Source organism: Ursus americanus, chromosome 28 (assembly GCF_024610735.1).
Source record: "Ursus americanus isolate L20-20 chromosome 28, mUrsAme1.1.p, whole genome shotgun sequence".
In the NCBI taxonomy this organism is placed as follows: Eukaryota; Metazoa; Chordata; class Mammalia; order Carnivora; family Ursidae; genus Ursus; species Ursus americanus.
Window position 1 is genome coordinate 33,714,847 of NC_142154.1, and position 15,935 is coordinate 33,730,781.

At 38.0% G+C, this 15,935-nt stretch overlaps 1 protein-coding gene across 1 annotated transcript in view; it reads right to left on the reverse strand.

Moving 5' to 3' along the window:
* Positions 1–311: 311 nt before the first annotated feature.
* Positions 312–15,935, reverse strand: part of GLCE (glucuronic acid epimerase) — a 109,281-nt gene continuing 93,657 nt past the window's right edge. Inside the window, exons 2-4 of the mRNA XM_045810609.2 lie at positions 13,199–13,794; positions 9,755–10,000; positions 312–4,307 (exon numbers count right to left, since the gene is read on the reverse strand). Coding sequence (XP_045666565.1) covers positions 3,283–4,307; positions 9,755–10,000; positions 13,199–13,781 — 1,854 coding nt within the window. The 5' untranslated portion in view covers positions 13,782–13,794 and the 3' untranslated portion in view covers positions 312–3,282. The remainder of the gene's footprint in view (positions 4,308–9,754; positions 10,001–13,198; positions 13,795–15,935) is intronic.

The following is a 15,935-nucleotide window of genomic DNA, read 5'->3' on the forward strand; positions in this document are numbered from 1 at the left end:
TCACCAGCTGAAGAGAAAATGATCAGAAATCTACTTGCTGGGGGGCGCCTGGGTGGCTCAGTCGTTAAGCGTCTGCCTTCGGTTCAGGGCGTGATCCTGGAGTCCTGGGATCGAGTCCCGCATTGGGCTCCCTGCTCTGCTGGGAGCCTGCTTCTCCCTCTTCCACTCCCCCTGCTTGTGTTCCCTCTCTTGCTGGCTGTCTCTCTCTCTGTCAAATAAATAAATAAAATCTTAAAAAAAAAAAAAAAAGAAATCTACTTGCTGGGCACAAAAAAATCTGAGATTAGAGAAGGAACAAGTATCCAGGTATATTCCTTTTAAGATAAAAACTTTATTTTACAATTTTATAAAGCAGCTTTACATGAAGCACAAACGATCCATTTACTTTGTATAGAAACAAAATACCTTTCCATCTGCAAAAAATCAAGTTTTGCTGTATAGAAAACTAACATGTGCACATTGTGCTTAAACCGCAAAGTCTGTACAGCTTTACAAAGGACCACCCTTCAGAAGGGCATCCAGTAAACACTTTATTGCATATTTGACACATGGTCTCTAACCCACATGTACAATGGAGGAGAAACAAGAACAACAATTGCAACGAGGATGAAAACAGCAGCTTTCAGCGAGAGTCCACGCGCTGGCGAAGGAAAGGCCTGCCACATCTGGAGAGTTGTGCTTGTGCCATTCGTGTTTTTGCTCACGTACACGGGATGGTTTTTGGATGAAGCCTTTATGTACAACAATTCTAAAGGGTCAAACTTGACCTTTATCTGGAAACTTTTGGCTGGTTTTACAACTGAAGTGGCAACAGATTTAATTTAACATCAAAGTTAACTCAAGGTAAGTGTAAAAACAAACACCCATTATCTGGAAACAAAGAAGAATTTAAAGAAACAAAACAAAACTTTAAAATACCTTCCCCATTCTCTCTAAGCTCAGAATAGGTAAACAGTTTACATGATTTAAAAACCTAAAGAACGCTGTCGGTGTTTCGGAACAGAAATGCAATTGATGGTCTTGGGCAGTGTTCCTCCACGTCTGCCCCGCGGATCACCTGCAGCCAGATTATCTGAATGCTTAAGATGCAGACTACCGTGCTTCACAGGCAGACTTAGTGGCTTCTGGCATCCGTAGCTCAGTAAGCCCCCAGCTGATCCGGAGGCACCCGAAGCCTGGAGAACCACCGGGGTACACTGGCGGGGCTGCCGCAGGTTCAACTCATCCTCTTAGAAAATTCTGGGATCACAAGAAAAATCGAGTTGCTGTTGCAACGTGGAAGGCAGTGTGAAACCAACAGCAGTGAAACAGCAATGCCATTTCGAGATCAAATGTCTTTCCTTTTTCAGTGGAAAAGGACAGCCACATTGTTAAGGCACTGATAATTTGTCGCGGAAGCAGTACCATGCTGTTTTCATGGATTCCCTTAGTCTGAAGTACCAGTATGCAAACACAAGGCAGAAGTCTGGACCGCTCTCAGTAATAACAAGATGCAGGGCAAAGGGTTTCCTGATTGGAGAAAGTTTATGTTGGGGCACTGAAATAAAAAAAGGAGTCCAGATATTCTTGTAGAGACATCTAATCATGTCTAAGAGCGACAAAGGTCAAAAGCCAGGGGGAAACTTAATAACCCACAACCGTCACGTTGTGGGCAAAAGAGAGTTGTGGTCACGTAACTTTGGAGTTTAAGCTTCCTTTTCCGTGGCCAGTTTACTACTGTCTTCAGTGTACATCTATATTGTCTTCTCTGCTCCTGCTCCCTCTGCCACGAATACATATATTTTGCATGTTTATTCTATTCATACATATGTATATATTTTCTGGTTTCTAAGTAGTGTTGGTAGGCTGAGTTCAATTTAAGATGCAGTATGTAGTCAAGTGCCCACGTGGCTCTTGATGTGCATTTAATACAGGTCACAAACTGCGATGTGTTTGTCAGACTCAGTCTCCTGAAAGTGTGGGGTCTCATATTTCAAACTGTAAGTTACAGTATTGATTTAGTGTACTGTCATACATTCAAACAAAAACAACAAAATCAACCTCGCTTGATTTTGATAATGCCTGAAGCCCTATAGCAGACACTGCCCAGGGGTACGAGGGCTGTGAAACCTATTTACGTGAGGTAAGGTATAGTGGGAGAGAAAACCCAAATAAAGGTCTGGTTACACACGTGCAGCAAATGCGGTAGCATCAATCACTTCTACCCAAGAGCTGAAATAATTTAAAATTAAAATTGCAAAGTAAAAACACTCATGTGCAGAGTCAATGGTCTGGAAAGTTGATGACCAAGAATGATCTAAAAGTAGGGAAAACCTGCTACGATTCTTTTATGTAATATCTGACATAGTGTTTTTCTTTCAAGAGGGGGAAAAAAAAGCCTTGAAAGGGCAGTGGGAATGGATTAGCTCCTTTCTCCAATAAAATTTCTGCAATGTCCCAAAAATGTCCCCCGAAAATAGACAAAACTCTCAAGTATAGTCTGAAATGAAATACAGAATTCTAGACAGTGACAAAAAGAAACCATCACAGTGGGGGTGGGGAGGGATAGACTGATTATCAAATCTTTACTGATTGTAGATCAAGTTTCATAAAACATAACATTTTTGTGATTTCTTGTGCAGTCAACAAGTTTTGTTTTAGTTGTGCTTACATTATATAACTGTGAAGCCTGAACACTGGCTGTGTTTTTAATTTACACATTTCAGGAAAACCATACATTCAAAATATTCTTCATATATAACAAATTCAAGAAACGCAACACAAAATTCGCCAAGAAATTAATCTGTAGAAAAGAAACATCATTTTAAAAAGTTGCACACAGTCCACTATTCAGGCTGCGAGTACACATTTACTGTATTACAGCACATTTTTTTAAAGTTTGTTTCCAACATAAACAAAAATCATCACATTTTAAAAGAGACCCATACTAAGTTTTCAGGTAAGTGCCGGACACTTGGCCAGTAACAGCTACTTACCAGTGTCTTCCCCAGACCCAGAGGGACTGGACTGTTTGTGGAACTGTAGACGGTGATAAGCAAGACAAAGTTAAACATCTCTGTTCAGCCATCGACTAAACACTTTTCTGCTCCAAGCGCCACCTATATTTCGAAACACCCAACTCATAGAATGCAATTATCTCAGAAGACTGGTTTCATTTATCACTTTGATGTAATCCACAAAAACCCAGTATACAGCCTTTTAAAATGTGCCTAAGTTCTGCTGAGATAGAGCCCATGGTTTTTGTGTACAACAGAGGCTGAAAGAGGATTTTGGTTCTGAGCTCTAGTTGTGCTTTGCCCTGCTGCCTTTAAGGTAGCTTTTCCACCTCTTGACAAATTCTTTGAAGATTGGGGACTCATCGATGGTGCTGAGTAGCTGCAGCTGATTGATGTGGGTGGTGTGGTAGTCCCAGCGGGCCAGGTTGGGGGCAATGCCAAGCATGAAGTGGCGGAGGTCATAGATGGTCCCTGAGCCAGTGTCATACAAGGGGAGCATGGCTTTAAGAGACTCCATGCCACGCTCGTACAAGGACCTCGCTTCTTTCCCAAGTTTTTCCCCTGCAGTTTCTTTTAAGTCATACAGCCCAATTAAAGAATACATAAAGCCATTTAAAACGAAAGAGCTAGGTGTGGTTGGATATTCTTCATACCAGTCGTGTTTATTCATAAACACAGCCTTAACTCCATGCTGCTCTGATAGAAACTTGTAAGGGGCTGTTGCCCTTAAAGCTGAACTGAGGAATAAATGGTCTTTTGTCAACAGATAGGCCCTGACTAATGTAGAAATGGCTTGCCCTTGGGCCATGGCAGAGTACCACCCTGGCTCTAAAGACTTGAACCCCTCTCCTAACTTACGGGTCACCATAATTGGCCAGCCACCCTTCTCATCCTGGTTCCTTACCAGCCAATCACTGGCAGCAAAGAATGCAGCCATGTGGGCTGTGGTGGAGATGGTAATGTTGTCGAGGAATCCTTTCCCTTTTGCAATCAACCTAACCACCTTTTTGGGCATGATTTTGGTTGGCTTGACAGCTTTTGTGTTGGAAAGACCCACTCCTTTCCTGAGGTCAGTGACCAGGTCCCTTGTAACCGTGCTCCATGAAGTTCTAGGCCCAATGCCATAGTATATGTCTCTTTCTTTAAAAGCAATTAGTTGGGTATTTGAGACATAATGTACAGTGAAGAGCTGATTCTTTTCTGTGGTCTCTAGAACCACGGACACACTTCCATTTGTCAAGAACTTGAGGTCAAATGAAATAATAAAATCTTTCGTGTTCCCCAGTTGCAAGGATACACCTTCACTGGTTTCTGTAGGGGGAAAATATGCCAACAAAGACTAGTTAGAAGGAAAGCTCTTTGTATGAAAAGTTAATTGCAATTCATCTTTGATAACCACTAACCATACAAAATTAACTCTTAAAATATTTTGTGTCCGATCATCATCATCATTACTTATTTTACTAAAGTTACCATAAACAATTGATAGAATTCATGAGTCCATGATGGCTTGCGAGCATCAGGCCTAATTTACATTAGAGGGTTAAGAGCAAATGGATAAGGTACTTTTGATCAAACTGCCTTTTCTAGATCACAATGCTGACTGATCAATAATCAATGACTGTTCTAATATATCCATTTTATAAAAAGAAAAAAATAACCAAAATTGGCTCAGCACATATTGTGAAAAGCTAGAAGGATGGCTTACATATGAATTAAAATTGTTTTATTCAATTAATATTCAGTAGGTATTTACTATGTTCTAATTTATATATTATATTAACTCATATTAACTCATTTAATCCTCATAACAATTACAAGAGTAGTGTTATTATTACTCTTACTTTATGGCTGACAAACTGAGACACAGGCAATTTAAGTAACTTGCTAAGATACAAAATGTTGAACCTAGGTTGCCTGCTAGTCTGGCTCCACAATACACACTCTTCTTTCTTTTTTTTTTTTTTAAGTTTGTTTACTTTTTTGTTAATCTCTATACAATGTGGGGCTCGAACTCCTGACCCCAAGATCAAGCGTTGACATTCTCCTGGGTGAGCCAGCCAGGCGCCCCTCCACAATACACACTCTTAATTACTAACTGATGCTGAAAATGATAGGTTTGTTTTCAGATATTTGCTGGAATTGTGAATAAAATTTCTGAAAATTAAGTAATGGGCTCAGGTAGTGAACAAAAAGTGATGGATACTGGGAGAGGATGAGGGAGAAGCATAGGCTTTGGAGTTAAAAAAAAAAAAAAAAAGCCCAAACCCCACAAAACCTTGTTTGAATTGTTTCTCTTCTACTTCCTAAGCTTTGAGATGCTCAAGATGAAATAGCTCTCTGAACTTCAGTTTTCTTCACATGTTAAATAGAGATAACATTACTTTGCAAGGTAATTGGGAGGATTAAAAAAAAAGACAGTGGCTTAGAACAAAGTGCAAATTGATAGTGATTATGATGATTATTATTCTGAAGCCATTGGCCTTCAGAGGCTGATAAAATAGTAACAGCTGTTTTGTCTGGCAAATCATCAAATAGGAAATTTCTCTTGCATATCTATAGTACAATAATGGTGGATACCAGGAAGCTGACTTTCTGAATACTGTTGGTCTGAATACCAAGAAAAGAAACAGAGCATATTATAACCTCACAGCAACAGCGGCAGCAAGAACAAAGACGACGACAACAACAACAACAAACAGGTAGTACACATTTAATAAATAACCTTAAAGGTAAATATGAATTCCTTGATCTCTATGAAACTTACATTTTCGAAACACATTCACACGTGTTATCTCATATGAATCTTAGAATAATCTGAGGCTGGTAGAGCAGGAACTACTACTTCCATATTAGAGATGAAGATATGGAACCTTTGCACGGTTAAAAGTCTGCCCAAAGCCAAATGCTAATTAGTGGCAGAGCAGGGACCAGAAACCAGGATTCCTAGACCCAAGTTCAAAGACTGTGAAAAAGAAATGATACTGGATACGGCATTCTCATGAGCATAATCAGTGGAAGAGTTATTTCTCTTAAACATAGCCACAGAATCAGATCCACTTTGAGTCCTCGAGGAAATCTTCAGTGTGTCACCAGCAGCAAAGATGAAATGTGGACTGATGATAGTGTATACAATGTAATTAGCTTGGAGAGCCTTAGCAGGTTAAGTTGGTTGCTCAACTCCCCCAACACTGGACTCTACCAGTGTGGATATAATTGATCCAAGGCCCTTAATGATTTCATTTGATGGAACAGACAATCATGGAAGTTGTATAAGGAATGAGAACATCTTGATAGACTTATAGATCAAATGATGCTTTGAGTGACTTTTTAAAAAGTGATTTCAGAAGCATACTTCTAATAAAAATTCATTTTATCTGGAAAAATGTCAACATGCAATCTCTCTCTTAAGCATTTTCCTACATCTATGGTAAAATGGAATCTGACGCTCAATACAACATTCCTGAAACACTGCAGGATTCTGAATTGACTGATGAATCACTCAAGTTTCAATTATATTCAGTAGAGAAGGCTATCTTGAATGCTACTTATTTTTTCATTCTTAGGGTGATGCCTCATTAATAACGCAATATTACTAACCATGACATCCATTCTCAAGAAACTGGATTAACAGTGATCCAACTTTAGAAGTCCAAATGGAAGGAAGCTGAAGAATTACCTATTTTCCTCCCAGAATTCCATTCTAATTCACTTTATGAATACAAATCTAATGAAAAGATATGGTCTCAATTACCTTATGCTTCACTATAACAGATTAGTTCAAAGAACTCAGTAACGAATGATGCCATGGGATGTAACCTTTCAAAAAAACTATTTTCCTAAAACCCCAACACCACCAGAGGGGGTTACTGAGCCACAAAGAAGAAGAGACGAAGTCCCAATCCCCTACATGAACCAACCAACAGACTATCACAGTCTTCACAACAGTCTTGAAAGTCCTTTAATTTCCATTTTCTAGATATACAGACTAGTTAAAGTAATCAGCATCGCCCAAATGTAGCAAATGTGATGTGAGTGTGGTTGTGGCAACCACTCTGGAAATGTAGCGGGCAAGGTCTGAGCTCTACTGAAGGTATTATGCTATCTGGAGACCCCTGCTTTAAATCTATTAGTAGAGGGGCGCCTGGGTGGCACAGCGGTTAAGCGTCTGCCCTCGGCTCAGGGCGTGATCCCGGCGCTATGGGATCGAGCCCCACATCAGGCTCCTCTGCTATGAGCCTGCTTCTTCCTCTCCCACTCCCCCTGCTTGTGTTCCCTCTCTCGCTGGCTGTCTCTATCTCTGTCAAATAAATAAATAAAATCTTTAAAAAAAAAAAAATCTATTAGTAGAAAGTTTTGGGTTTCCATTTTTTGAAATCCATGACTCCTCCTCTCTCTGAGCAGTTAAATCTGGGAGTCACTACAAGTGTTTATTTTTGGCATATGTGGTAGTGTATATGTCTCTTTAGGCAACAAAGGATGATAAACATTTAAGAACAATCTTTAAAGCAATGTTTTCACCTGCAACACAAACCATTATCATTCATTTGTTTTAATGAACAGGTTCACCAGGTGCAGTGAGAAGTCCTCCCTACTCAGAACCTTGAGGAATAATACCAAGAGATAAGGGCCAGCCAGAAGAAAAGAAGTTCACAAGAGGTCTGAAAAAGAACGGCTACACAGAGACAGGGAAGAAAGTGAGATCATGGAAATGAAGTGGAGAGAGTGCTTCCAGAAAAGGAAAGTTAATTTAATAGAGTACAAGTATAAAGTTTCAGTTCACTCAATTTTAAAATTGTGCAGGAGAACAAAACATTATTCAACAAACAAAACAATAAAAATATGATGTAGACCCATGTTCTGGTTCTTTCTCCTAGACAACTTTATTTCCTTTCAGGGAAAAAAATTCAAGGCCCAAAAAGAAAAAATAAAAGGCCAACAGCATTTGGCTCCTGCTCCTCCAGAGACTCACCTCATTGAGGCCTATGCTTTTATGTACAGTTTCAATTTCTTTTCCACAGCGATTCCCTGAATCTATCTCCCATAAGTCTATACCCTCTGAAAAGCCTCATCTCCCCGTACTTGTGCTTCAATACAATAGTCTCACCTCTTTGATTCCTTTCTCCTGCTCTGAGCAACAACTCCCACGTAATTTCAACTCACTTGCCCTCAAACGCGTGGATCAAATCCACCTCCAAGCATGCCCAAGATATCAGAACAAGCACCCCATTCCAGTTGGCACACTCCCACCAACAGGGAGTTCCAACTGTGAGTAGCTTGTGTTCCCCTGGCAGAGTGACTGCTACAGAGTTCTGTCCCCCATATATGTAAAACCACCTTAGGAAGTAGTTTTATCTCCAGCCATGGGCTGCAGAATGAAGAGGTAAAGGGAGGGTCCCTCACATAGTATGAGGAGACTTATCTTTTGTATTATCCAGGGCATCCAGAAGTACACAATGAAATCTATTGCTTTAAATCAGATAGAGTTCAAAGAACTGTTCTAGAAAACTTCCTAGCATTTGAGGCGATCAAGGTGAGGACTGCTGTTTTCCACCCTAATCCAGACATTATTAATAGTGCAAAAATTAGCTCCTCAAGTACAAACAAAACAAATGTCCTTTTGCAAAGTCTAATTTTCTGCTACAATAACCTCTTAGGTATCACGAACTACATATTCTTAAAATATCTCCACATACTTTCTCACCAGTCAAGCAGAGATGCTCTATGTACTGGAATATCACAGAATACCATAGGAGAAAAGAAGTTCTAGTCACAGAAGAAAAACTAAAGGTCACCCATTATTTGCACTGCATTAAGCACTCATAAATCCATTACTTAAGGCCATCCAGAATGAGTAGATTTGTATTGTGGCTTTCAAGGTCTGTGAATTACACAGTCATCAATAAAGGACAAGGAGAGAATACAAAAGAGGTCCTATAACCTTTTCTCTCATTTTATTTACCAACTGCAAGGTTGGTGGGGCGGGGGGGGTGGGGTGGGGTGGGGGGGTAGAAGGAGTTCTGTTCTTGACAACAGTTCCCCATAGAGAATTAAGCCTAAGGTGCTAACTAAAATTATTTCACTGTCTTTTTAAGTAATGGACTCATTAATTCTCATGGATATTGATTAGTGGAGAAAAATACATTACATCCTAATTAATGAGACTGTCTTACTAAAAGGGGAAATGTTGCATAAAGTTAATTTGATTTTATAAATGATTTTATTAATGAAATGGTTTTATATGAAGTTTGAGACAATCTATTACATTAACAAACCTCAATATGAGAAGCAGGCCCGGTTGCTAATGCTATAATACCTTGAAAAACTAAAAAGCTGCTGATAAAAAACAGGCAAAGGAAAGGATGGCTCACTCTATAAAGAAAAATTTCTACCTTAGTGCAAAACAGTTGAAAAGTTAAAGAATTAAGTGCTGTACTAAAATACTAAAATGAACCGAGGAGCATCATTCCTGTGGGACACAGGTCCTTGGAAGGAGATACAAACCAGGTAGTAACCTGGATCTTAATAGTCAGTCTATGGTCTGGCTTTTCACACAGTAAATATTTTTTTTTATAACCTTGAATTTTTAGCTGTTCTTTTTCTAGGGATTTCACTTGGGTGACACCATTTGTTTCTTTATATAGATATAAAGGGTCTGCTAATGTGCTTTTTAAAACCATAAAAACAATTTTAAGGAAGTATCAGGTGCCATAAATCAACATAAAATTAGCGGGCATATATAATAATACATCACTTACCTGGAGCAATGAACTGTTTAACATTGGTGAATCTAGACTTCTCAGCCACACTAGCCATAAAGCACCCCTTTGGCACAGTCCAGTCATTAGGCTTGCTGTTTTTGTCTCTGTCTTCTGCTGTTTCATATACCTCGATGTGAGGGGGTTTCTCAGTTAGATTCTTGCTGTAATGACTTAACCCATACTGTGCAATCTGGATTGGGTAGAAATAGCCTTGAGGTCCCCACTGTGTAGATAAAGGTACACCTATAAAACAAAGAAACAAAATAAACAATCATGTCTGGACACTCACAAGCGTATTCTGAACTCCACTCTACTGGTTTACCTCTGAGGCATGTTATAGGCTTCTCTGCAACTTTTAAGCTTCTGTATTATACTGTTTTCATAATTATTAAAAATTAGCACTAAATCAGATATGAAAAACAAATGAAGGCTTATTCACTCTCATTTCCTATTTGTTGACAGACAGCAATGCAATGTTGTAGATCATCTTTTAAGGATTGACTTTTTACATGTGTAACTTTTGCTCATAGGTATAGATGTCCTGTTTCATAACCCTGCTTGACACATTCAAATTTTGTACAATTTAAATACATGTAGATAATGTTACCACAGGTTCACCCTAAACATTAATTGTGAAATTTTCCTAAATGTTTGTATTACATTCAAGTTAATTACATACTCATTTCTCCCTCCAAAGTCAAGATATGGTCTAATACCTATGCCATCCGATGGCTAAAGTAATTGCTTAAGGAGCCAGTTATGACTAGGCAACTTAAAGTATAAACACAGCTCGTAATTCTTTTTCATATCCTTCATGTCAAAATGTAATTCTTGAGAACAAGGTGTGTTTTTTTTAATGAATTAAAATTGCCCATTTAACCACGGATTTTTGACGTAATTCATTAATGGATTACCTCTTATAAGAAGGTTCTAAGCAAAACTTTTAAATGTTCGGTATTAGTGTTTTAGTAATTTTCTACATGGGAAATACAGTAATATTACATTGCACAGAGTACTGTATTGTTGCATCACGGTCTATGTGTTAAGAGATGAGATCCTCTCTGTAGTTCTAAAATAAATTAACAAGCATCAGATGGGCACAGCAGAAGCTAAGCACCTACAAAACCGTATGTGTGATGCCGTTTCAAAACAGTTTAAGGATTTCGGAACCATAAGGGCTAAGAAACCTAAGCTACAGATGAGCTCTTGACTTGTATTTTTTCTCCAAGGGGAGGCTTTTTTCCCCAAAAATTCAAATAGAATTAGTTTCACTTAATGAAAGGAAGGTTTATACAATATCTCATTAAAGATGGGTGATAACTGCAACAGTGTGCAACCAGCATAAGAACTGATAGACTGATCAAGGAACAAGAATAGCAGGCCAGAAACATACTCTGTTATTCAAAATGTTTTAACATAACGATAAAGACTGCATCATGAATCACTGGGGGAAAAGATCATTCAATATATGTGAAAGGAAATATCTGAAATTATGCCCTGACCTTGTACCATTTACCAAAATATAAATCAATTTGGCTGGCCTAAAGAGCTGAATGTAAAAAAACATAATCCTAATACAACTATTTGAGAAAATACAGATGAATAGCCAGCTGATCATCGTGTGGCAATGACTTTCTAAGCATAAAAGGAGAAGTACAAAAATAAAAATGTGTGTTAAGTTCAATAAATAGAACTAAAAACTTCTAAAACTAACAAACCATAAGTAAAATGAAAGACAACCAAATTGAAGAAAATAACAAATGCAACAAAGTATCGTTATCCTTACGATATATATAAAAAAGTTCACATGAATATTTAAAGAACCCATTAATCACATTAGAAAAAGGGGAAGTGAGACAAAGATTTTATGAAAAGGGTATGTGTTCTCACTGATGGTTACAGAAAGCGAATGATGAGATCCTTTTGTAAACAACAGATTGAAAAACAATGTCCCGTGACAGCAAGAATGGGGTGACAAAAACACCTTATGCTCTGCTCCTAGAGGCACAAGTAGGTTCAACCTTTTTGGAAAGCAGTTCAACAAAATAGATCAATTTATATTATTTGACATGGCCATTTATTTCCTAGGAAACTACTCCTAGACTATAACTAAAATAGCAAACAATGAATTATGAATATCTGTACCATTAAGTATTAAAGCAAAAAAACTGGAAATGACCTAAGTAGCTAACTAAAGAGAAGGTCTGCAAGTATTACACGTACCATGACATATTCTTACTATGAATACTAGTCATTAAAATATTCAATAAATATTCAATAATAAGGGGAAATAATCAAGATATTTTAGATGAGAAAAGGAGAATATAAAATCAACTGTACAGTATGATCCCAACTTGTTTAAAAAATGTGTCTCTACAATTACAAAAAGATTGGAAAAACGTATCAAAATATTATTTAACAAATGTTATGGGTACTTTTTATTTTTTCTTTAGCATCTAAACATCTATTAATTTTACACATTTTACAAAATTTATGTGTAAAGTTTTGCTGAGGGATATCTTTGAAATCTCTAAGAAAACATTACCATCCTGAACACTGTGTATCATTACAACTATGTTAAGACACAGGCCTATGTACAAAGACCTCCAGACAATATACAAAAATGGTAATAATTACCTTGAAGTGGTATAAATATAAGTGAATTTGGTCCTTCCTTCTTGTGAACATTTGGTAAAGATATTATTAAAAAATAAAATATTAAATATTAGGATAAAATATTAGGATATTGAAATCACTTTTTATAGACTGAAGAAAATAAAATGAAATTTAAACTAAGCAATCTTAAAACACAATAAGCTTTTTCCTCTGGTTATATGATATATTTTAAAGTCAAATTCAATTTGGCTTTCTGATCAATCTTCGGTTTGAAATATGAATTCTAAAATGTACTGATAATACCCATAAGAAAGATTTCAAAGACAATGAAAGAAAATATGTAATAGACTATAGGAGCGTAGTAATATAAAAGTTCAGAAAAATGGTGCCTATGTGTTGTTCTGAGGGCTTTAAACCTCCCTCCAGAGATGATACCTGGCTGATGTGGCAACAAGACTGAACTGGATAGGCCCACTGGTCTCTCACGTTCCCATCTCCTCTCATAGGACAATTACTGTATATTTTAATGCAAAATTTTTAGAGATGCTGTGCCTTCACCTTACTGGTGAGAATTTCAGATGCTGAGGCAGGTTAATGGAATAATCCTATTTGAGTAGGTATGCTCTTCTTGTAGCCCTTAAATCACATCATCTAGAAAATTGCCCCAGGTTCAGACTTCACCTGTTCCTCCTTGCTAAGTCAGAGTGACAAATGGTCTCTTGATAGTAAGCTATGTATGTACTTGCTAGATAATTAACACCTACAACATTTTATTCCTCAACACAATCAGGACAGAAAAATGCAGTGGAGCAGACAGATACCAACCTTCAACCCCACTTATGCACTTGACTCTGTCCCGGACTTCCACATTGTAGCCTTCAAAGGACATAAACACACCATCAGGGTGATACGGGGCTCTCTGTGCATAGACTTTGGAATAGCTATGAGAGAATTCAAACCGATCATAGCCATCATACTGAACCACCTTTCCATATACGTCAAAATATTTCTCTACCCAAGTGAATGGAAGAAAGACTTCATTTCCCTCTCGTCTCCCTTTAATTGTGTGTTCATCATTTATGAGACAGTCAATTTCTTCATATTTGAGCCCTAACACCTTGCTTCCCCCATTGCTGTTGAAGCTCCCAACAACAGGGGGTGCTTTCTGCTGTTCCTGAGGGAAAGCCTCTTCAGACTGTCTGGCCATGTGGTTCACATAGTTGTTACTCTCAGATGCGGCTGCTCTTTTTTCTAATCCATCCACTCTGAAGCCACTACTCAAGTGCCGTGGAAACTGGATCGCTTTATCACTGGAACATTTATTCCACAAAAGTACTGTGACCAAAGTGAAGAGTGTGCAGATGATAATCAAAGTCTTATAGTTGACCCGAGCTGCCAAGCAACGCATATTCACACCATACCTATGGAGGCAAGAAGAAAAATTCATGCAAAGATGTACTGCAGACATTTCATAGGATAAGGTTTTATTTTTTTTATATTGAACTACATTAAGGCAATTTTATCCACTGTAGTAATCTGATCAGATTTAAAATTACTAACTCAAACTTTTCAGCAGAGACAAAAAGGCAAGAGGAGCTTCCCCCTCTTAAAATAAGACACTTTAAAACAGATATTCTCAAACTTTCTGTTTGTGATTCTCTTGGTATCTTAGTAATTGTTTCAAAGTCTCTGGGCCAAAAGAATACCTAATAATTTCATTTATTAAGTAGTTGGGCCCAAACAACTTAAGGCATTATTTTTGTCCCAATAAGTTAGCTGTTTGAAAAAACATAACAGGTACTGTTAAGGTAAACACTGACATCCATGTTGCCAAATCCAACAGTGAATTTTTAGTGCTCATCCTGCTTGATCTCTCAGCAGCATGAATAGTCAGTGACTCTTTCCTACTGGAAACACTCTCTTCTCATGGCTTCCAGGGCACCATCTTCTTGTGGTTCTCCTTACACGCCACTGGCTGCTCCTCCTCAGTCATCTCTGATCATTCTTTCTCGTCTCCCTGAACCTTAAGTGTTAGCGTGCCTTAGAGTCTCAGTCCTCACACCTCTTTATCTCTATTCACTTCTAGGTGATCTCACCCACTCTCATGGCTTTAAATACAATTTATATGCTCACTACTTCCAAAATTCCATCTCTAAGCCAGACCTTTCTTCAGAACTGCAGACATATATAGCTAAGTGCCAATACAAGTAGTTGACATCTTTACTTGGGGTCAAATGGACTTCTGAAACATCCAAAACTTAACTCCCAGCCTCTTTCCTCATCCTGTTTCTCTTTTCCTACTGCTCAGACCAGAAACCTCTACTTTTTTTGCTCACCCCATATCCAGTCTGTCAGGAAATGTTGTTGGCTCTACCTTCAAATTATACCCAGAATCTGACCTCTTTCCCCTAATTCCACTATCACCACCACATCCGAGCCACTGTCATCTTTTACTTGGAATACTGCAGTGATGCACAAACTGGTCTCCTTATTTCTACCCTTGCTCTACTATTCTACCCCCACGTCTGTTCTCAAAAATAGCCATCAGAATGATGCTTTTAAATATAAGCCAGATCATGTCACTCCGTAGTCATGATGGGAGAAGAATCTGATGCAGTTGCCCCTGCTGGCCATATGGTATCTCAGTCAGTTGTGACTGCAATTAAAAGTAGTCCCGAATTGCCTGTTGCTGAGGTCACTGGGAACTATAGAAAATTATGGGATTAGTCTCCTTATTGTTTGCTACAGTAGTTCCATAATTTATTCTATGGTGTAAATCCACAACTACTTACTTTGTGTTTGTTGTACTTACTTGACTGTTTGTTAATTCTTCATCCCCTTTTCTCTCTCAATAAACCCTTTTGGCAGCAATGAGATTTTTTAAAAAATCAAAACTCCAAAATGAAAATGTTTAGTGAAATTACACAGTAATTTCCTATTTTTTAAGAAAGCCAATGGTGAAAGTGTAATTCCTTATCTATCTGAAGTAAGATTTACACCCAAAGTGGGGCTTGAACTCATGACCCCAAGATCAAGAGTCGCATGCTCTACAGACTGAGCCAGGCAGGTGCTCCTCACTCATATAATTCCAAGAGAAGGTACCTTTGAGTTCTTGTATGTCTAAAAAAAACTTCAGTCTGCTCTCATCTTTGATTAACAGTTTGGCAAGATATAGAATCCCCGGTTACACATTATTTTCTTTTGAAAAGTTGTAGGTAATGTTTTATTGTCTTAAAGCATTAAGAGAATTACTGATGACAGATTTGATTTCAGTCTGATACTTGTCACTTTGTACATGGCTTTCCTCTGGATCTTCTGTGTGTTCTTGGAATCTGGCTTCCCAAGAAAGTAGTACATATGATATCTGATTGACTATTTCAGCACTTGCTGTGCCCTTTCAATCTGAAAACTTGCTTTCTTATTCTTATTTAATGAGTGTAGTATCTTCCTGCAGCCCTGAGTATATCAGAGTTCATTTCTTGTCAAGTTCTCTCTGATTAGCTCTATTTTCTCCAGTAGCAATTTTTCTGATCATCTGTCTCTCTTTCATGCCATCAGTTTT